Below are 21,710 nucleotides of genomic sequence, written 5' to 3' on the forward strand. Positions count from 1 at the left end.
CCCCCCATTTAGGCACTTTTTTATTTACTCCTCCCCCATATATGTCTGACGAACTGATCCACGAAAGCTCCCATTTAAAATATAAGAGTTAGACTTTTCAGATGCCACATAGTTTTGTTTGTTTATTTCTTTGGATTTGGCTTCGACTTTTTCCCCTTTGGTCTTTATTTTTCGACAGACACTTCCGGTTCCCGGGCGAACGCTTTTGTGGAGCAATGCGGGGCTGGTCCCGCGGTGGGGGAGGGAAGGCGGGCGCCTCGCACCTTTTTTTCTCTGCGGGTGTGAAGGAAAGGAAACTTCGGGGACTCATTTCACGAGGGGGGGAGCAGGGCCGGTCGGTGAGAAGACAGACCAGAGGGGGGCTTGAAATGGTCCCCACCATACGGCCTTCCATTGGGAACCGAAAGTGGTGGCCCAGGTTTTATCCAAACCCAACCCTTGACTCCCTTTTGCTTTGCCACACCCGAGCGTCACATACTCCCCGCCGCCACCCTCACCCAAAAGGCTTTTTTTTCCCTCTCCCTTTTCCCTCCCCCTCCCCATTTTCAGGGTCACGAAGCCCCTCCCCACTCGGACATCCCTAAGGCACGCTTTTCTTTCCCCACTTCCGGTCCCGTGACCAAAACTTCCGCCTGCTTTCCGCGCCCTTCTATACCCTCCGTGGTGGTTTTTTTTTTCCTCCCATGGAGCCGCGGCTCCCTCCCTCCACGTCGTCTGTGACCTCACCGGCGGCCCTCGTCACGTGACGCGGAGAAGCCCCAGGCCGGCTTCAGCGGCCCGCCATGTTGTGTGGGGCCCCCTGCCTGGGCTGAGCAGGGCCAGGCGCCCGCGATGGCGGCCTCTTCCTCCTCCTCCTCCTCCTCCTCGCCTTCCTCGTCCAGCAACTGGCTCTCGGGAGTGAACGTCGTGCTGGTGATGGCCTACGGGAGCCTGGTGAGGACAAAAGAGGCCGAAAGAGCGCGGAGGGCCCAAAAAAAGGGGAGAGCGGGGGATGAGGCTCCGTTTCCCTTTTGTGGCCCTCAAGGGGCCCACTGGGCTCGGAGGAGCCGCCCCGCCCCCTGGAGGGAGGGTTTTCGGGGACTACAACTCCCATCATCCCCCACCCCAGGATTGGGGGAACATGGGACATGTAGTACCTTTAAAAAAAACTAGAAACCACCCAGGATGCCTGAATAACCATCTCTTAGGCATGGGTGTCCCCCCCCTCGATATTGCTAGAGGACCCCCCCATTAAAAAAAACACACAATTCTGCATCTTCTCCCCCATCCCTTATAAAAGGGGAGGGACAGGGAAAGGAGTGGGGTGTGTCTTTTTAAAAATCATGCCATAAATTCTCCCCACCCCCCCATTCTTCTGATTCAGGGGTTCCCAAACTGGGGGGTTACCAGAAAGGCTACAACAGCCCAGCTGGGGGGCGAAGGCTTCTGGGTGTTGTAGTCCGAGAACATCTGGGGGCCACTGGCCTGATTCATGCATATCCTTGGGAGGCGGGGGCGGTTTCTGCTTTTCTCTTTCTACGCTGCCGTTAAGAAGATGCGTTAGGGCAAACATTTTCTTAATGTTTGCTCTAATACAGACCGTATCCTTTCCCAAACAGGTATCTCCCTGAGTCTCTTGTATCAGAAAAGAAACTAGAAATAGTTATCTGGGGTCAATAAAATTAACTTTTTTTTTCTTATCCCATAAGCTACACCCTCTGTAGGCTTAAACAAAGACAGTTTTCTGTGCCATTAGATCTCCTAATCTAATCATTTGAATCTCTGCCAGCCAATAAGGCTCTACTCAGCACCGCTGTGTTGGAATTTACAGCTTTATTGTCTGTTAAAGAATGACGCTTGATGTCGCCTACAATGGTATCGGCCTACTGTGTCTCAGCATCACATTGCTGGCTCAGGGGCCATGTGCTCTCTATATATTTCATCCATGGGGGCTCCTCACATGTGTGTCTCAAGAATTGAGAGATGGAGGCTGCCCTGATCTCTGAAGATCTGTAAGCCTGTTTCTGCTTATGTTTGAGGAATAATGCTGCTTCTTTCTTCTCCACGTTTCCCAGGTCTTTGTCCTGCTGTTTATTTTTGTCAAGAGACAGATCATGCGCTTCGCCATGAAGTCCCGTCGCGGTCCCCACGTTCCGGTCGGTCAGCATGCGCCTAAGGTATGCCAGCAAGCATGACATTTGTCCCAGGGCGCCTCCGGAAGCAGAGAAGGCTAAACCATTTCTGAGCATTGTCTACCCTGAAAAGGGTCCCCATAAGTTAGAACTGACTTGAGGGCGCATGATTATTATGATTAATGAGTCTTAACTTCCCAGCTAAGCTGCTTTCTACCAGCCCCCATTTTTTATCTTCTTTTCCCTGTCCCGCTTGCTCCAGATTTCTCCCTGGGGTCTCACGTGCCAGTCTCTCCCAGCTGAGCAGCTAGCAGGACCCTTTGAAAGTGGGAAGGGTTTGAATGCAAGACGTTCTGGGTTCCAAACATGCTTTTAACTGCCGATCTCCTGCTCTCCTCTTCCTCTGCCCAGGGTCTGAAGGATGAGATCGAAATCCGGCTGTCCCGAGTCCAGGACATCAAATATGAGCCTCAGCTTTTGGGTTACGACGATGCCAGGCTGCAGCAGCTTGAATCCCCTAGAGGTCTGTGTGACATATATTATCTCAACTGAGGGGAGAGGGCTTGGCAAGGTTGGGCACATGGCTAAGCATGGGCAGATTTCTGTCATTCCCAGAATTTGACAAACAGATTGGGCCCTTAAACCCGTGAATGCAGAGGCTTGGCAAACCTTGTTTCTCTCTTGGTTTTGTTTGTTCTGCTTGCCTGTTGCAGAGTGTTGGATTTTTGCTTAAATTCCTCTCGCTGGGCAGCAGAAATGTAGAAACTGGCAAAGCGGAATAGCTTCCAAGTTCCGCCGAGTGGCCCACCCCTTTTTTTCTCTCATCAATGGACACTTACAGTCTCAGTAAATCACTTTAAGATGTTAGTAGGAGAAAGGATGATACGTTTTGTTACTTGCAGTTGAACAGATCAAACAGCACATTGACAAACGTCTCTGCTTTCAGCAGCGGAGTTCAGCAGACTCCAGAGAGGGAAAGAACACTGGGCGGAGAGGCAGGGCTATCTTTGAAATCAGAAGAAGGGAAATAATGATTGGTTAGTGCTGGATAGATTGACAAATCTATCTTTGGTCCCTCCCAGCCAAAACTACTAAAGGAATCATGCGAGGTTGTAAAAACTCCAACATCCCATTACACATACACACACATTTTTCCCCCTAAGGAGTTGCATTAATTGAAGTGTCTTGGCCTTTTTCTCTTGTCTTGCAGGTTGTTACAACTACATCTACAGGATGAAGGCGCTGGATGCTGTCAGAGAGTCAGGTAAAAAAACATAAACCATCAGCTCACCTCTGTTAAGAGGCAGGCTCTCCAGGCCTTTGGAGAGCAGTGAGGGATTGTGAGGTTCATAGCCAAGAACGGCTACGCTGACAAAATTTCCCCTCTACACACCTCTTGAGAGTCCCCACATTAGGGATTCAACTCTTGAGTCAGGAAAGATTTTAAAGCGTTAAGCTAGTAACACACCCTTGGATGTAATGGGTAGGCCTTTCCCCCCCGGAAACTGCTTCAGGAAGAAAGAGGGAGGGAGGGAAACGAGAGACGGATGAGGATGAGAAATCCCCCTCTTTTGCAAAACAGCCCAAGGTGGCATCTTGCATCTAAGATGGGAAGTGATTAAAAAAAACTTCCCCTTGACAATTTTTGTCCAGTCGTGTCCGACTCTAGGGGGCGGCGCTCATCCCGCTCTTCAAGCCATAGAGCCAGCGTTTGTCCGAAGACAATCTTTCCGTGGTCACATGGCCAGTGTGATTTAGACACGGAACGCTGTTTACCTTCCCACCGAGATGGTACCTATATCTACTCGCATTTGCATGCTTTCGAACCGCTAGGTTGGCGGGAGCTGGGACAAAGCGACGGGAGCTCATTCCGTCGCGTGGATTCGAACTTACAACTGCTGGTCTTCTGACCCTGCAGCACAGGCTTCTGCGGTTTAGCCCACAGCGCCACCACGTCCCTGGGAAGTGATTTGGCACACTTTTAAAAAAGGGTTGGATATTGAACCAACCTCAGGATTCATCTTCCTTAGAATCTAAGATGTCATTCTTTTATGTTTGGGGAGAAATCAAGTTTCTAGTCCTTGTGGCTGCCCACCGGGATCTCCGCGTTTCCCTCTTTGGATTCCCTGCCTAGCTGGGATTGAGGAGTGGAAAACCTCCCCTTTCTTGCCCCACCCGACCTGGGACGCCATTGCTGGTGTTCTTCAGCCCGTGTCGAAGGCATCGCCCACTTATTTTCTCCCGCTTCTCTCAGCAGAGATTCCGTTTGTTTCTGAGGGGAGACACCCCAAATCCTTAATCGGGAAGAACTTCCGGTCATACCTGGTGGACCTGCGGAACTCCAGCACCCCTTTCAAAGGTACCCGCAAGTCTCTGATCGACACCCTGCTGGACGGCTACGACAACGCCCGTTACGGGACAGGGGTGAGTGTCCTCTGCCTTCTGGGGCTCTGGCGTGCCGGTGGTAGGGAGTTCCAAAGTCTCAGTGCACCAGCAACGTTAGCCTCCATGTCTGCTCTCTTTTTTGGAGGCAGGCAAATGTAAAAAAAAAAAAGACGTTTCCTGGGGAACTCCTTGACCTCTTTTTATCTCCTGGTTTAGACTTTCGGCAAGACGGAATATCTGAAGTACCAAGACGCGTTGTACGAGCTGGCAGCCATGTGAGTCGGGGGGCCGGGAAGGAAGGAGGAGGGACGAGAAGGTAGCTTCGTGGGTCCCTGCTTTCCCACATCCATTTAGCATTTTCTCGGGAACCTTGAGGACTAGCACCTGGCTTAGCCCACCTTAGAGCCTGCTTTGCATTTGGAAGTTGAGAGAAGCCACCCTGTCTGAAAACCTGGAGAATGGCTTCCACTCTGTTAAGAAGCAGTGGTTTTCAAACTTGGGCCCTTGGATCTTCTTGGACTACAATTCCCAGGTGCCCTTGCCATTCTCGGCCATGCTGGCGGGGACCCCTCGGAGGTGGAAGTCCTACCAGTGTCTGATGGATCCATGATAGGCGGTAGAGATGGGAATTGGGGATGTTTTTTTGGACTACAAATCCCATCCTCTCTGCTGGGAGTTCTACCTGATAAGACACTTAAATGTGGCTCGCCTGGAGGAAAGGCCTCAATTTGGAAAGGTTTGAAGCGGCGCTCGGCCTAGCTTCCTGTTTTGACTCCAGTGCTAGCTGGGAGATTTTCTTCTGAACAGGAAACTAGGCAGTGTGTCTTGATTATGCACCTCTCCCTCTCTCTTTCTCTCTCTCTGCCCAGTATTAAATCCCGCAGCGGCAGCAGCCGGCAGCAGCACCAGTCGGCCGCCAAGGATCTGACCCTCTCTCCGGACATCTCGGGCCCCACCATCCAGGTCACCTACCTGCCCTCCAGCCAGAAGAGCAAGCGGGCCAAGCACTTCCTGGAGCTGAAGAGCTTTAAGGATAACTACAACACCTTGGAGAGCACGCTGTGATCCTTCCCTTCTCCTTCTCCTTCCCAGCTGCAGCCACACACAGCCGGGAGGGGAACTGCCCCGCTGGCCGATGCCACCGGCTCTGCCTGTCGCCTGCCAGGACACCGATGGCTAGAGGGCGCATCCCGAATCCTCTGTTGATGGTCCCCCCGTCCTCCGTGCTCATCTCTGGACAATCCTTGCAGCTTGTAAATATTTCCTCTCTTGACCTGTTTATTTCTACAGCCGCGGGGATGCTCCCTCGTTCCTCTGCTGCCTGTCCAGGGAGGAGAGCGGCCCCATCTTTATTGGTTCTTAAAACCAGGATCCTCCACCTGCACAGAGGGAATCAAAATCCACTTCCTGTCCCTCCTCCGTTCCATGTACACCCACCCTCCAATTATTTATGAACCTTTTTGTCCCTAAATTCTACTTTACTTTGCATGGAGGTGCCCTGGCCTTCCACACGAGTCAGGGACCAGGGGTGGATCTGCCGCCCCGAGTGCGAGAGACGTTCAAGGTCTCAACCACCCACGGGGTGAGTAAACCTGGTGTTCGTTACTGAGTCATTCCGGGGCCATATTCAGAAGGTCTCCCCTTTCCATCAAGCGGGGACACAGTCCAGCCTCGAAGTCTTTTTTAAATGGCTGTTTAAATAAAATGGACATTGGCCCGGCCACAAGGTTCTAGTCCTCTGTGTCGTGTCTCTGGAGAAAGATGCCCGCGAGGCCACGGGTGGCCTGGAACGCAGCCGGTCACCCAAGCTGTGGCTACCTTCCTATCCTGGAGGGTCTTGGAAGTTTTCTGGGGAGTCCTCGCCTCTCCTCCGGCCGATGAAAGGATTCATAAGTCCCATGCTGCTTGTAAAAATTAACATCAGAAGCAGGAAGCTAGTGGAGCTTATTACTCAGACCCCATGAAGGGGGAGGTTAACGAGATTTTTCTCATTAAGAGAGTTGTGATAAGCAGCAGCCCCAGGGGCCCCTGCTAAATTGGGTCTTCAAATCCTTTCATCTGCAGGAGAACAAAGCGAAGGCCCTATTGAGGTCAGATGGACTACAATTCCCATCTGCTACAGCAAGTTTTTCACTGGGGAGGAATCATGGGTCTTGTAGTATCGGAGAGTGTGAATGAGCAGGCCTCCTGATTTACAAAGTCTGTTTCTATCCTGCCTCAAGTGACCCCCCCTGGGGTGTCCGAATACACCCTGATTCGGTCTCTGGCTGCAGAGCCAGACGTTGGAGGTTCAAATCCCCCACTGGGCCTCGAGAGGGGCTGGACTCGTCCATAGGGACCCTTCCAGCTCTGCCATCCAGAGTTTATTATTCAACCTTCTCAAATCTTTTCTCTCTCCCTAAAATAACCCCATAAACAGCAACAGCACCCGGAATGGATCAGTCGCTGGCTTTCACCAGATACCGTTTTCCCCGGCTGTCCATTTATGGGGATTGTGGTGGTTTGCCCTAGATAAAAGCCTGAGGGGGTACTATAGGCAGAAGAGGGTGTAGATCCCACGAGGGTGGGGGGAATAAACCCCAGAATCAATCCCTTATTTAGGGCACCTTTCATTTTCCCTCCAGCCGGACTTAGAGCTGTTATGCCTTCCGCAACCAGTAGGTGGCGCCGTTATCTGCTGAATGGGGTGGACTGGGTTAGTCCGTTAAGAGCAGCCTTAAAAACCATTTCAGCCGCAGTGGCGTTGTTTTTTGGGGGGGGGGGGGAATGAAGTGGTACAGAAGGAGAGGAACAGCCCCCAAAATACCTGTATATTTTAGCTTTAAAATATAACCACATCGCCAGCTGGGTGCGGTGGGTTTGATGAAAAGTATTTGCATTTTTCTTTCATTATTAAACTTATCTGCCGCCTGATTCATGGGGGCAGCCAATCTGATCTGTCTCTGCCAAGCCTTGTTTTTTTTTCTAATCCTCATTCCAAGCGGTGTCAAGCTTTGCGTGATCTTGTGGCAGGGAGTTCCACCAGCTTGCCCATGGGCATAACAGGAAGATCTCCCCCCCCCCCCGTCTCTTATCATAGGACTCCAGTTCAGGCAGAATCAGAACAGAGTGAGATTTTTTTCTTACCCGCTTTCTCCAGACCATCCATCGTTGATTACACCCTCTTCCATCTCACCCTCTTGCTTTCCTCCCCCACCTTTTGGGGGGTCAGTTAAAAAGCCCCCAACCTCAAATATATATATTTTAATTTTCCAGCCCCCGTTGGGTCTTTCCTGCAGTCTTAAGAAGGGTGTCACTTCACCTCTTTAAAGTACTAGGAATGAAATACACAAATTTAGGATTCCAAATTTCCTCCCGCCTTGTCCAGGAGGATTTGGAGTTTAAAACATCTCCCTTGCCTTCAAAAAAAAAAAAAGCAATGCCCGGTTCAATCATCTCCAGGGAGGTCTAGGAAAATTAGCCGCCCGAAGTTCTGGCCCGCTGCTGCCATTCAGAGTCGGCATCGCTGGCCCCGCCGGCGTAAGGATCAACTCTGGCTCCTATTCCCAAACGCTGGCATTTTTAAAAAAACCTTGATCCTCTCCTCCTTCTGGCCGATGCAGATCCGGATTTGAGGGTCCTGCTGCTGGACTCCCCGGCCTGATTTGACACGGGGGTGGGCCGCCCTGTCGTGCGTGGGGCATTTTGACGAGAACGAGGACTGACAGCTCGGCTAATGAGCGAGGAAGGAAACGACCCCGTTCGGTTCAGCCTTGTCAATAACCAGAACCATAGTCGGTGGTGATGGACCCCAGAGCTGAAATACGACAAGGTCACCCCCGGGGGAGGGGAGGGGAAGGGGGTGGGCTGGATAATGGGGCCACGATCATCATCATCAGCACACAGGCTGTGTTCGGTGAGTGGACCATCTAGCAAAAGCTGCTCTAGAGGATGTATTTGTGGGTCTGATTTTTTTAAAAATCCCAGCATCTCAAGAGATAACCGTCTTAAGTTTTGATGGGTTTAAGGCTTGGGATTTTTTTAAAAGGAATTCCATTTTTTATTTAAATATCAACCTGGCTTTGGAAAATGAAGGTCCGGACCGTAGGAAGAGCAGCGCATCAACCCATCTCAGGTGGCCCCCGAGTGACCGTCTGGACAGAGAAGAGTCCCCTGTTCCAGAGCTCGGAAAAGTAAACTTGGGGCAGGGGTGGTGGGGAAGACAAGAATACCCATCGTCCCCCAGCCTGGCTGGCCACCAAAGTCTACAAAAAGCTGTGTTTTTTCCTCCGCCATAAAGATGAGCATTCAAATCCATGGCTGATCCTAAAAGACTCTCCTTAATCTTTGTTAGGGTGTTACCATATTTTTCCATGTATAAGACTATAGTCTAAAACCTTTAGACTAAAAAATGAAGATTGTCTTATACAGGGAAGCTGTGGAGAGAACAAAAACAAGTGGAGGGGAAAGCAGGGATCAAAGCGATCCTGCAGTGCTTTGATCCCTTTCCCCCTACACTTGCTAAGCCCCACTTAGCTTTCTTAATTTAGGATTAGAAAAGTGGGGGCGTCTTATACACAGAAAAATACGGTGTTTGTTTCAAGACTTTTTAACCCAGCCTGCCTTCAGCACCCTCAGGATGGATAAGCATCCATGCCAAGGACTGCCCTGGAAGTCGGCTTGGGACGGATGATGACCAGATGACCGAGGAGTTCTGGATAGCTCAGTGTTTTAGGTTTTCGGCTGTGGAGCCAGAGGTCAGGAGTTTGAATCCTTCCCGGGGTCCTCCTTGACGGGCTGGACTGGATGACCTCGAGGGTCCCTTCCAGCTCTGCCATTCTATTGTTTTCAAAGAGTTACATATTTTGGATCCTCCAGCCACCAAGGCTGTTTTCGGGGGCGCTGGGCAGGGGGCGAGGCTGGAGAATCCCATTTCCGGGCTTTGTGATCCGATGGCGACGCCGGCCGAGCTGCGACGGGCTGGATTTGAACCGCTGGGTGATGGAAGAGAAAACCTGGCTTGCTTGCTGGGCCCCGGCGTGGATGTGTCCCATTTACGGGCACCCGATTCCCTCTCCGCTCCCCACCCCGGGCCAGCCGGCCTCCTCCCCGTTGTGCTTTACAGGCGAGGATCGATCCTTTGGCTCATCGGCGGATGGAGATTGCCCCATGGCCATGGAGCGTGTTTGGGTGGCTGTAGGGGGGTGGTTAACCTTGGGAATCTGGCAGCTGGCCAGGAAAGGGGGAAGGGGTGTAAATCTCAGGCAGAGAGGGGCTTCAGCCCGGCAAAAACATCATCCTCTCTTTTTCTCTTCGCCAGGATTGTGGCTTCAAGCTTCTCAGAGGCGTTTAGATACCATTTTGGACTAGAATTCCCCCCCACACACATTTGCCTTTTTGGACTACGATACCCCAAATCCCCCTCCCAGCCAGCCTGGGACCCCCTCCCCGGTCCAAAATGCACAGCTGGGTTCTCACCGTCTCCTGTTCAAACTGTCTTCCCAACCCTCTGGCCATGCCGGACTACAACACCCACCTTCCACGGCCCTCCCCGCAGCCCAGGGAGGATGGGTTTTCCAATCCAACCCATTTCCCCTTGTTTTTGTTCCCTTGTTTTAAATTCGAGCGGAGTTCTTTTTAAAAAATTTTTTCCAGGCAGAAACCCATTTCAGCAAATCCTAAATTCATGGCCATCCTGGGGGTTCTGGTATTGGAACGAATTCATCATCCCCCCCCCATTCCTCACAAACCCCTCTGCGGGGGGACGAGGGTGGCCACCTTGAACAGCCCAGAATCCTGCCTCTGAACCTCAAACCGTTGAAATGGGTAGATCAGAGGGTGTGGACTCAAGACCTGGAAAAAAATTCTCGTACACCTCAAACCCACATAGACATATAGATGTATATCCCACCATTATAATTACTGTATTAGAATAACGGTGGTTTCTCTCTAGACCAACCCAGGTAGACTATTCCTGCCACTGGGGGCTCTACGGTCAAAGGACTTCAAGGTGGCTTGATCCGAGAGTCCCCTGAAACGCTTGTCGGCCACGTCTAAACTGGTCCCACTCTGCTCACACCTTGGACATTGACTCCCATCATCCCCGGCCACCGAGAGGATGGGAGTTGTAGTCCACCAGCCCCAGAGAGATGGGAGCTCTGGGCCGAAGAAAGCCGTGGCAGAAGGATGGCCGGATATCAGAAGGCTCTCGGCATCCCATTGACAAGCCCCCCCCCAGAGAGTGGGGAGAGGGGAGAATCGAAGGCTATTGATTGGGTTAATTGGACTCCAAGGGCATAAGGGGGAGGGGGTGGTTAATGGGAAAGGGGTCCACGTGTGGGGCAGGGCTGAGAACCCCCCCCCATCCCGCCCAGCTCAGCCTTCGCTGGGCTAAGAGACCCACCCCCTTCTGCCCCAGGGAAAGCAGGATGCGTTTATAAGGTGGCTCGTGGCATAGCAGGCATCAGAAGACCAGATCCGCCGGGTGGGGGTCGGCCCTACACTCAGGTAAGGCCTCGGAAGCACCGGAGAGCTTTTGCAGGAGGCTGGGGAGGGGTTATTATGGGATGCAGGGAGATGGCTCCGTTTCCCCCCCTAAGTGGGCTCCATTTTGGAAGCACTTGTAAAAAGATAATTCCTTTCCTACTCTCAAGCCACATGCTGGCCACGCCAAGTCCTTCCTTCCGGGTACCCTTTTTTGGATTCCAAGTCCCATCGTCCCCGGCCAGGAGACCCAAAGTAGGTGGGATTCACGGCTCCAGATAGACCTGCAGACCTGACCCTCCAGATGCTGTTAGAAGGTAGCTGCTCCCCACCAAGTCTCGCCATAAGACCGATGGGAGTCGGAATCCAACAGGATCAGGAGGCTCATGCGATTCTAGCTGTAGACATGGACTTGATGATCTATAGGATCCCTTCTGTGGTGGTCATGATGATTAAGGGAGATGTCAGAGATGGAACTTGAACTTTTCAGAAAGTAACGCTACCCACGGAATTGAAATTAGGGACTCAGGAAACTACATGAGTCCCTTCAACGCAATGACGATCTACCCCCTCCATCTACCCCTGCCTTATCTCCTGCACACCCTGGAGAGGATCCACTTCCCAGTTTAGCTAATGTTCCAGAATGATGAGTCTTGTAGTTAAGACCTCTGGTGGGTCCTGGGGTAGGGGGACGTCTCTCTGGCTGTGACGTCCCAAGAACCCTCACCCCAAGGGGACCGGGGTGGTTCTGCTACAGCCGGCCTCTGCTTCTTGCCGTTCCCAGGCAGAAATCCTCCCCAAGGCCACCAAGGGAAGGAGGGAGGGAGGGACGAAATCCACCTTGGGTTTTTGCCCGAACTTGACAGGCACCCCCCCTCCTGGAAAGAGCTTGAAGCTTAGCCCTGTTTTACGTTCAGGACCTTGGAGAGCTCATGTTCCAGTTCCCCGGTCCAAATAAAGGAGCTGCGGGACCCTCAGAACTGCGGATGGGGGAGGCAGGTCCTGGGTCCTCTGCCCTCCAGGGTTGCAGCCCTTCCCCTAGACAAGAAAGAAAGAAAAATCCTAGTCCTCATGGTTCAGAACAGAGGCCTTGGCTTAAACACGCATAACGACCTGTTTTATATTCCACCCCGAGTGTACTCTCCCTCCTGCTGTCTATCTTCCACAGCACTCACTGGCAGCCGCTCTCCTCCATTTCAAATTTAGGGGTGGGGGGGACAGCGTCTGCCTTAGCCTTTCCTGGCTATGCTTAGATTTGAACCCAGGATGCTCGGTAAGCAAATCACGCGCTCTTTCCTGGAGCGATCGATCCTCCCTTTTAAAAGAAGCGAAGACTCCAGCCCTCGTGTTTCAGAAGAACTGGGCGATCTAACCTGCAGCAGGACAGAGGGTGAAGAGAGGCATATTCAGAATGAAGAGCTGACTAGGAACCCTCGAGCACGGGGTCAGTCTGGATGACCTCTGAGTGCCTTTCAGGTCAACTTTTCCACCAGTCGGCAAGCTGAGTCCTGTTGACCCAGCTCAGCCTTGCTGTCCTGGACCGGGGCTTTCAGTCTTTCCAGCAGAGCCTCCTGTGAGAAAACGCAGCGCCCTTTTAGGGCCAAATAAAGGCCTTCTTTTTATGCAGCTCCTCAGATCCTGAGGGGAGCTCCTCTGCACCTTTTGAATATACAGTGGTGCCTCGCTTAACGATTACCTCGTTAAACGACAAAACCACTTGACGATGAAGTTTTTGCGATCGCAAAATGATGTTTTGATAGGGAAATTTCGCTTGAAGATGATCGGTTCCCTGCTTGGGGAACCGATTTTCCGCTAGACGACCATTTTTAAATAGCTGATCGGCGGCTCTAAAATGGCCGCCCGCTGTGTTTTCAGGACGGATTCCTCACTTTACAGGCACCAAAAATGGACCCTATAGAGGATCTTCGCTGGACGCTGAGGTATTTAGCCCATTGGAACGCATTGAACCGGTTTCAATGCATTTCAATGGGCTTTTTCGTTTCGCTTGATGAGGATTTCGCTTAACAGCGATTTCAACAGAATGAATTATCCTCGTCAAGCGAGGCACCACTGTATCCCATTTCATGGCCATATCAACATGCCATGTAATCCTGTCGTTCGGGATGGGGCTTAAAATTCCTTGCCAGAAGGCAGGGAAGAAAATCTCAAACCGGTCCCTGAACTGCAACACCCAGGATCCCGTAGGACAGAGTCGTGTCGTTTAAACTCGTATCAAACCGTGACAACTGCGTCGTGCGGATCCCTTCAGATGAATTGCACGCCGCTTGATCTTTGTACGTTTCTTTTCTTTCTCTCCCTTCTTGCAGACGACCGGAGACCCATCCTTCGCACCCGGGCCCCCGGCCTGCTCCTTCCTCCCCGCCTGCTTCTGTCTGATATGTTTGATATTAGGTTGTTCTACTCGGAAACCAACTAAATATCAAACATATTCTTACAGCGCCAGGGTTGTTTCGACGCCTCGCCGGGACCGCGCTCCTCGTCGGAATCCATCCAGGCCGGCCGGCCGCCTTGCACCTCGTGACTTTTTTTTTCTCCTCAGTAGGAACAGATTCAGGAAAATGTAGAAGAGATGTGAGGGAAAAATGACTTTTCTTTTGAGAGAGACTCCGGACTCCGAAAAGTGAGGGGTACGGCCCTGTGCAGAACTGGGGGGGGGGCTGGTTCTGGGCTATTAAGGGGAAAACTTAGAAACTAGAAATCCCCAGGGTCTGGGGTTTAATGGAGGACTCCTGGTTAGTAGTGGGACCCCAAAATAGAAACCTCGGGGTGCATGCAGGAACTTCTTAGCCACTGTGGGAGAAAGGGGGCGGGGGGGGGAAGATACACAGGGCTTGGAACGTGCCTTCCAAAAAAGCAATTTGCCGAAATTAGTCTTCTGAAACATTCCAAAGTAGCCTGTTACCGTTCCAGAATTTTAAGAAAGTAACTTGTCGCTGTGACGTTATAGTTATAGTTTTCCACAAAAACCTCCTTGTTTCGTTGCCTTGTTATTTAAATTAAATGGAAATGGACCTGTTTTATTTCCTTTGGAAAAACTACCGGGACGCTACATCACACAGCTCAATAGTGAAGTCACACCCTCCTTGTTAACTACGATAAAAGTAACTAACTACCAAGGGTGGAAATAATTCTTCAGAAGGAGTGGCATTACCCCTAGTTCCTTTTGCAACCGTTCGGTTATCCCTATGTTATTTCTTGCTGGAAAGAGTCAATTCCAAGGAACTTGTTGCATTGCTCCCAAGTTCGGGAAAGAAAGAAAAAATTCTGGGGGGGAAAAAGGTCCCCGGTTTGTCTATCATCTTCATCATCGCTCCTACAGGGTTCAAGTTACTGGGGGAACGAGGTCACTCATGTGATCCGGGGCACGGAGAGACATTGTGCGCCCGTCGGGCACCTGTTAAGAAGCAGATTGGTAACCAAACGCCGACGGCCTCGGATAAAAAATGCCCGAACTCTCCCATGGCAGTGCCCGTCGTTGCCTGCTGGGCATAGCGGGTGGGTAATCCGAGGAATTGTTCTGGAGCTATTTAAAGCGGTAGGATAGGGTGTCAAGGAACAAAAGCCGAGGACAAGGTTTTACGGAGACATGGAGGGCACCGGGAATGCCCTTTCCCCTCAGCTTGCTGACTTCACGAGTCCTGTCCTCCCAAAGAAATTCCCGAACCGGGCGGGGGGAAGTGGTACAGTCCCAGCTGAGGGCTGGCTGTACCGCTTGGGTCTCTGGGCTTGTCCAAACGGCGTGGTCCCCCAGAACGCCAAATCCCTTCACAACAGACATGTAGTAACAGCCAGAAAAGGCACAGAGGAGGTCTGGTACTCTGAGATGGACTGCGCCTAAAGCTGGAGGCTCTCTTTGTACGGATGAGGATAGGAAGCAAGTGGGCTTCAGTTGTTCTTGTACCAGGAGACCTGTCCGTCTTCACAATTAGTCACAGAGGTCAAGAAAAAAAAAAAGGAGGAGGAGGATTGTGATGATCGCGCTTCCAATTGCTCGGAAAGATGGCTGTTTTGAACTCCCAGAATCCTCTGGGCCAACAGCGCGCTGCCCGAGGGATTGTGGGAATGGTACTCAAGAAGGTTGACACCTGTTTTTTTAGCTAAAGCTCCTCCCCACAGAATAAGCGGGAATAAATAGCGCTCTCGAAGACATGGGAGCAAAATAATGATTGATTCACCATTCCGTGGCCGGTTCGGTGGGTTTACTCTTTTGCCTAGCCAAATCCCAAATTTCGGTTTTATTAGCCATCCTCGTGGCCCATTTCCATGGCGCGAGCATTGCTCCGCGCCCATCAGATGCCCTCCCACTTGGCCAGGCTGCTAGGATGACCCTCTAAGGTTTTTTTTGTGATCTTTGATTATCAAAGCCTCTAGTCCTTTCTGTATGTACTGTACAGTGAATTCTGTTGGACTCCTTTCTCCGCCAACGCCCCTCGGTTTCCCACCAGTCCCTCGGGACAAGAGTCGGCTGTGGGCATGATCTGTGCCAGTGCCCAGCGCTGCCAACCCCAGACCATCGTGCTCAGAGGACGCCCGGCGATTAAATCACAGATGCAGACGGAGGCGTTGCCACCAGGCTGGGCGCTTTACTCAGAACAATGTTCTCATCGACTAAGTCACCCTCCTCGCTTTGATCCAGAACGGAGTCTGGACCAATCAGGTGGAAAGCGGTGGGAGGGAGAGAAAATATTTTAAGGAGATGAAAACATGCAGGAAAACAAAAGATAATCGGACTGACGTGGCCGCTTCCCGGCAGGGATGGAGTGGGTGCCTTAGAACCGCCTGAGATGCTGATACACCCACCTAGTTTCTGATGAAAAACATTTGGATCCAACCATAATAAAAATAATCCTGCACCACTGAGTCAATTCTGATTTATGGTGACCCTTTCCAGGTAGAGAAGACTCAGAAGCACTTTACCCTTCCTTTCCTCTAGGGGGAGCCCTGGGACGGTGCAGCTGGCCCAAGGCTACCCAGGCTGGCTCTTCTGACATCCACAGTGGGGGGGGGATTCGAATTCCCAACCTCTGGCTCCATAGCCAGATCCCTAAACCACCTAAGCACCCAGCCAACAAGAGAAAGTATTATTATTTTTTAAAGTCCAATTTCTAGAAGCCTCCTACCAGCATGGCTGGAAGGTAGCTGCTGGGGCTATTCCGAAAAAAGCGAATCTCTCCCCATTCTGGACCTGAGTCTGATGTGAATGGGTGACGGGTATTTTTCGCTCCATAAGACGCACCTTTCCATAAGACGCACCAATTTTTTAGGAGAAGAAAACAGGAAAATATAATCTGTCTTCTTTGCTCCATTAGATGCACAGACTTTCCACCACCCCCTGTTTTGTGGGGGGAAAGTGCGTCTTATGGTGCGAAAAATATGGTAAATAAATGTATTTCTTAGCACACAGGTCAGTTACACACTCCTGAGAAGACAGTGTTATTGATCTGGGTGTTTTCCATCCCCTTGACTCTGCCCCGAGGCCCTTTGCCTCACGGCAGGGCCGGCCCGGTGCGTCTCCGTGGTCCAGCTGCTGGAAACTACAGGGTGGGGAAATGAAAATTTTGGGGGGGGGAACATCCTTTTAACACCAGTCATGCAGAGGTTTGCCCTTCAAGCAGAGGCATATTATCTGATGATGATGATGATGATGATGATGATAATGCTAATGCTAATGCTAATAATGCTAATGCTAATAATGCTAATAATGCTAATAATGCTAATGCTAATGGTAATGCTAATAATGCTAATAATGCTAATGCTAATGGTAATGCTAACGCTAATGCTAATAATAATAATAAATAAATAATAATAATTAATAATTAATAACAATTAATAATTAATAATTACTACTACTACTACTACTACTACTACTACTACTACTACTACTACTACTAATACTAATACTAATACTAATACTAATACTAATAATAATAATAATAATAATAATAATAATAATAATAATAATAATAATAATAATAATAATAATAATAATAATAAATCTTAGAACTGCATAGCTGGAAGGGACCCTCTGGATCATCAAGTCCGGAAGGCCCAGGCGGGAATCGAACTCCCGACTTCTGGTTCCGTCGCCAGAGATCTCGGCGCACGGGTACGGCTGGAAGCGGCCGGCGGTCCGCACCTGCCAGCCCGCGAGAGGATGAGCGACGAGAGGGTTGGGTGACCTCCTGGAACAAAAGCTCGAGGCCCCTCATTCTTTTCCCGTGGCTTTTTGGGGGTTTCTATTCCGGGCGTCCACCTGTTCTCCGGGGAGTCCAAATAGGGCCACCGAGGATCACGGAGGGGAAAAAAAATCTCCCTCCCGCCCCTGGAGGCCAATGCCAGGACGCCAGTCAGGGGCGGTCACGGTGCCCAGCGGCGGTGCCGTCCGAGAAAGGTAAAAAAACCCTCCACCCCCACACACACCCCAAAGCCAGCTGGCAAGGCAGGGCAGGTATAAAGGGCTGAGCCCGAGGACCGAGGTTGCCGGACGCCGGGTTCATTTCCCCCGCAGACGGTGCTCGCTCGCGGACGGTTCTTCCTCGGAGCCAGCCCCTCCGCCACCAACTGCCGCCATGGAGGCCATCAAGAAGAAAATGCAGATGCTGAAGCTGGACAAGGAGAACGCGCTGGACCGCGCGGAGCAGGCCGAGGCCGAGCAAAAGCAGGCGGAGGAGAGGAGCAAGCAGGTGAGGAAGACCTCCGCTCGGTGGGCCGCTGGGGGTTAAGAGAGGTGACCAAGGCTCTAAGTGGGAACAGGAGCCGCTTTCAAGAAACATCTCTCTTTTTATGTGTGTGAAAAAATAAGAGTTTTCCCTAGTCCTGCACTGTTTTCCATAATCAGAACGGAAAGAATTTGAGGATTTAAAAGTCCGAGGAAACCGAGACCATGTCATCAGTTTAGGGGTTTGCATACTTAGCGGTCAAAGTTCTGCATTCGAATCCTGATGGGTTCTGCCCTAGTTATGCTGAAGGTTGCCCTAGATTTGCCACTCGGGCTGCCTCCTCTTTAAAACCAGGATGGTGCAACGGGACGCTCTCCGTGCTGGGAAAAGCGGTCTCTGCTCAAGTGGGCAGGAGGGTGAAACTTCTATTTTTTTTTTTCTCCTTTGAAGAAGGGTCGGAAAGCATTGGCAAAATCACAGGTTTGGGCAGAAAGAATCAGGGATCTGTAAAAAAAAACACACACAACTAAATCTAAAGGCAGAGAGCAGTGATACTGACAGATTTTTCTCACCCTTACTACTGTATAACTTTCCTTCAGCCCATCTTGCCTTGCAGGGTTGTAGAGAAGATGGAATCCATGTGTATAGGAAGTGTGCTACATCTTCTACCTCTTAGATTAAGGATAGTTTAAAAATTTAATAATTCGCCCGCACGGTCTCCTAACATGCCAATTTAATACAGACCTCCCTCTTTTTCAAATCATGCAGCTGGCTTAGAATAAATCTAGTAATTTCGTGTCAGATTTAAAGGATTTAAGTGCCTGCGGCTTAATTTTGGATGGATGATTGAGTTCCTGGGGCTCGTTTGTCAAGCGGGACTTAAATTGCACCGGCTACTTGACTCATCACTACAACTCCCATAATTGCTTGTCACAGGACAATGGGAGATGGAGTCTGAGGGCTCCTGCTATTGATGCCAAAAGGCGTGGCGTCTTCGCGGCAACATTAGAGTTGAGATATACACTAGTTACACCTGCCTCGTGGCCAAAAAGGGAGAGAGAATTAATTACAGTATAAGCAATTTATTATGGGTAACGAGGGACTTTCAAAGCTCCTGTTCGCACCTCGTTCCAAAGAGCTGAAAATAGTTTCTGGGCTGAACAGAATTATCATTCCTCAACTACAAGGGGGGAATAAACTCTGTGCATGCTCAGAGGGGCCATCAGCAGCAGACTGCTCTGGATCCGAAAGCAGATCCTTTAACTTGAACCCTTCCAGAATCTCACCATTTTCCCCGGGCGTGTGGGTTAGATGAGTCGAAAGGGGCTGGTCTGTTTTCCCCAGAGATATCTGATTTCGCATTCCAAGCTAGTGACAAAAATATTGGCAAACAAAGGGGTCAGATGGGAGGGGGGGTGTCCTCCGCTCATGATGGCTCTGGGCTGATCAGGCAGCGGCGGAAAACAGAAGATGATGGGAGCTACGGGGAGGACCTGGATTGGATGTCCAGAGAGACAAGGAGCCTCAGGTTGTCCTCGTTGCGCACGATGGCATTTAACAAACCAAACAACCCAACAACTTTGATTGGGATATTTTCCTTTTTGTGGGTGGGTGGGTGGACTCCCAAGTCCCAGCTGAGGCTGTTTGTCCTTTGAGCACATCTAAGAAGACAGGATTCTCTGGGGGGGGAGAAACCATACTTAACGGGAAAGGTGGAAGGGAGCAGGAAATGAGGGAGACCGAATGCGAGACAGACAGACCCCCTTAAAGAACCCACTGGCTTGAGTCTGCTGCCTGAGCAGGACCGTTGAGGACATTTTGGAGACCAGGAAGGAAGGAAGGTAGATTTAAGGAGAAGAAGAGAGAAAGAAAGTGATTGTTTATGTTCTTATTTATATGCCCCCTTTCTCCTAAAGATCCAAGATGTTGTGTTTTTTTACAATAGGAAAAGAAACCAAGTTAAGTGTCAAATAATAAATGATTGCAATATTTGCGGAGTGTTAAGCAAATGTCATATTAAATTTCATAAAAGACGACCCACTTTAGAAACGCAAGGAAAACAGCAGAGTAAAAAGAATTTCCTTTTTTCCTTTGGTTGACTAGCCAGGCTTTTAGAGGAAAGCCTGCTGGAAGAAGAAAGGTCTTTGCTGGAGTTTCTGGATATTTTCTTTCCCCCCAAAAAACCCTGCAAAGGGCCTCTCCTCCGTAAATCAGACCTGACTTGACAGCACAGCCTTATTATTAAAAGGAAGGAAAGAATATTGGATTCTATTTTGGGCCAAGAAGAAAAAAAAATGTTTTCTCAAAGATGATGTGTCATGGATTCTGTTAACAGGAAAACTGCATAGCGAGGACGTCAGGATCCTAAAAGGAGGTGTCTTACAAGTTATAGCCATAGGGTAGTCCTACTTTGAGAACTGGTCTCAGGCTGGCTGTGAGTTCGAATCCCCCCAGTGCCTCCTCAACAGGGACTAGATTCCATGATCCATAGGATCCCTTCCAGCTCATCTGTTCTAAGGTGATAAATGATAGCTTTTAACATGTAAATGTGCCGCAAGGTTAGGACAAAGCAGCCTGGAACCACAGGAGGATCATCCTCTGTCTTTCTCTCCTGTTAATTTTTGCAGCTGGAGGACGAGCTGGCCGCCATGCAGAAGAAACTCAAAGGCACGGAAGACGAGCTAGATAAATATTCTGAAGCTCTCAAAGATGCCCAGGAGAAATTGGAGCTTGCAGAGAAGAAGGCAGCTGATGTATGTATGATGCAACGGATGAGCCTTCTTCCTTACACACTCAGGGTCTGGGGGTCATTTGCATTGCTTCATCTGGTAATTTTCCACCCTGACCTGCCTTAAGGTGGGCCCGCACGCATACACAAAGTCTTGTCTGGGCAAGTCCCCCCCCCACTCACCATTCTGTTGCCCTTTGATCCCCCCCCTTCCTGAAATATTTCTCCTGCCAAGACAACAGCCAGGAAAACACCCTCCTTTCCATCTGACCTCCAGCGGTGTCCTCCAAGGCTGTGGTTCCCAACCTGGGGTCCCCAGACAATCTCGGACTCCAGTTCCCAGAAGCGTCCCCCGTGAGCCGTGCTGGCCAGGATTTCTGGGAGTTGCAGTCCAAGAACACCTGGGTGCACTCAGAGGTGGACATGGCACTCCCTCCCCTTCGCTTGCTGATTTCTGCTGTGTAGAGCCCAAAGCTGGCCAAGTTATTCTGCAACACAAGACGGGCAATCCCACAAGCGGTAGTAAAAAGGCAATAGGAACAAGTCCATTAGCTCATGACATTCTGGGTCTGTTTGAATTCTGTATGGATCATAAATGGATAGAGAGACTACTTGGCCCATAAGGCCATGCATTTCCCAGAGAGGCACCCTATGAAAGAGAGGCTACCTGGCCCATAATTCTGTGCATTTCCCAATTAGCTTAGCCCTGACTTCTGACTTCATCCATCCTCATCACTGTGTCTAAGCAAAACACTCTTTCTCAGCAGAAAGTGGTCACAGGGACCCAAAAGCGGTTCTAGAGCGTCAAGGCCCTGCTGATTATCCTTCAGTTGGACCGGCCTATGCGAGGAGAGGATGTCTGAAGAGGAAGGAAGCCCTGCCCCTTGGTTGCACACCAAGTTTGACTATGTTTCTGAAAGAGAGCAATGAATGTTCGAAACCACAGCCCTTGGGGGGCTAGGACACATCCAGCAAGGAGACCCCTCCCGGCCCTCTCCCTTTCCCAGCCACCGACCTCTTGGCCCGGAGAGCGGAAGTGATGGGCTGGCAGCTGCCAAAGGAAGGGGAAACGCTCAGGGTCCTAAAATAACCTTATCTTCTCCGGCAAACGTTGCGGTTGAGACGATGCACGGTCACCGCCTCGCCCAACGAGCCACTATCCTTTGCACAACCGTTCTGTGGAGAGCCAGTTCGAGAACCGGCTGAATCCGTTTGGTCGGGTCTCTTCCCTGGCTTAAAAGATAGAAGACGTACACACACTTCCCTCATGCTTAATTTGCTAATGATCACAGTGAGAGTTGCTGTTAGTCAAGGGCTGGTCGCCTCTGGCAAAGTCGGCTCGCC

General features: G+C 50.6%; 2 protein-coding genes across 8 annotated transcripts in view; both read left to right on the top strand.

Moving 5' to 3' along the window:
* Positions 1 to 736: 736 nt before the first annotated feature.
* On the top strand, positions 737 to 6,222 carry LTAP1 (lipid transport auxiliary protein 1). Of its 2 annotated transcripts, none has more exons than XM_020810789.3 (7): positions 737 to 933; positions 2,055 to 2,156; positions 2,523 to 2,634; positions 3,322 to 3,375; positions 4,369 to 4,535; positions 4,713 to 4,771; positions 5,366 to 6,222. In XM_020810789.3, the coding sequence occupies exons 1-7, from the start codon at positions 832 to 834 to the stop codon at positions 5,559 to 5,561; spliced, it is 792 nt and encodes a 263-aa protein (XP_020666448.3). In that variant the 5' UTR covers positions 737 to 831; the 3' UTR covers positions 5,562 to 6,222. The 2 variants fall into 2 exon arrangements, with proteins under 2 accessions (XP_020666448.3, XP_020666447.3); XM_020810788.3 differs by having other exon boundaries at positions 768 to 933; positions 4,366 to 4,535; positions 5,366 to 5,707.
* Positions 6,223 to 17,458: 11,236 nt separating this feature from the next.
* TPM3 (tropomyosin 3) overlaps positions 17,459 to 21,710 on the top strand; it is a 44,474-nt gene continuing 40,222 nt past the window's right edge. For 2 of the 6 annotated variants that reach the window (XM_072984091.2, XM_072984090.2), the window contains exons 1-2: positions 17,459 to 17,662; positions 20,266 to 20,391. In XM_072984091.2, the coding sequence (XP_072840192.1) occupies positions 17,549 to 17,662; positions 20,266 to 20,391 (240 nt within the window). In that variant the 5' untranslated portion in view covers positions 17,459 to 17,548. The remainder of the gene's footprint in view (positions 17,663 to 20,265; positions 20,392 to 21,710) is intronic. The other 4 variants (XM_020810798.3, XM_020810801.3, XM_020810800.3 and 1 more) reach the window with 4 other exon arrangements.

Source organism: Pogona vitticeps, chromosome 15, assembly GCF_051106095.1.
Source record: "Pogona vitticeps strain Pit_001003342236 chromosome 15, PviZW2.1, whole genome shotgun sequence".
Classification (NCBI taxonomy): Eukaryota; Metazoa; Chordata; class Lepidosauria; order Squamata; family Agamidae; genus Pogona; species Pogona vitticeps.

Excerpts from the sequence above, each read along its gene's own strand:
- LTAP1 (XM_020810788.3), top strand. The coding sequence starts at position 832 with ATGGCGGCCTCTTCCTCCTCCTCCTCCTCCTCCTCGCCTTCCTCGTCC. Across the intron at positions 934-2,054 it reads TGATGGCCTACGGGAGCCTG|GTCTTTGTCCTGCTGTTTAT; the intron begins GTGAGGACAAAA and ends CACGTTTCCCAG. Across the intron at positions 4,536-4,712 it reads ACGCCCGTTACGGGACAGGG|ACTTTCGGCAAGACGGAATA; the intron begins GTGAGTGTCCTC and ends CTCCTGGTTTAG.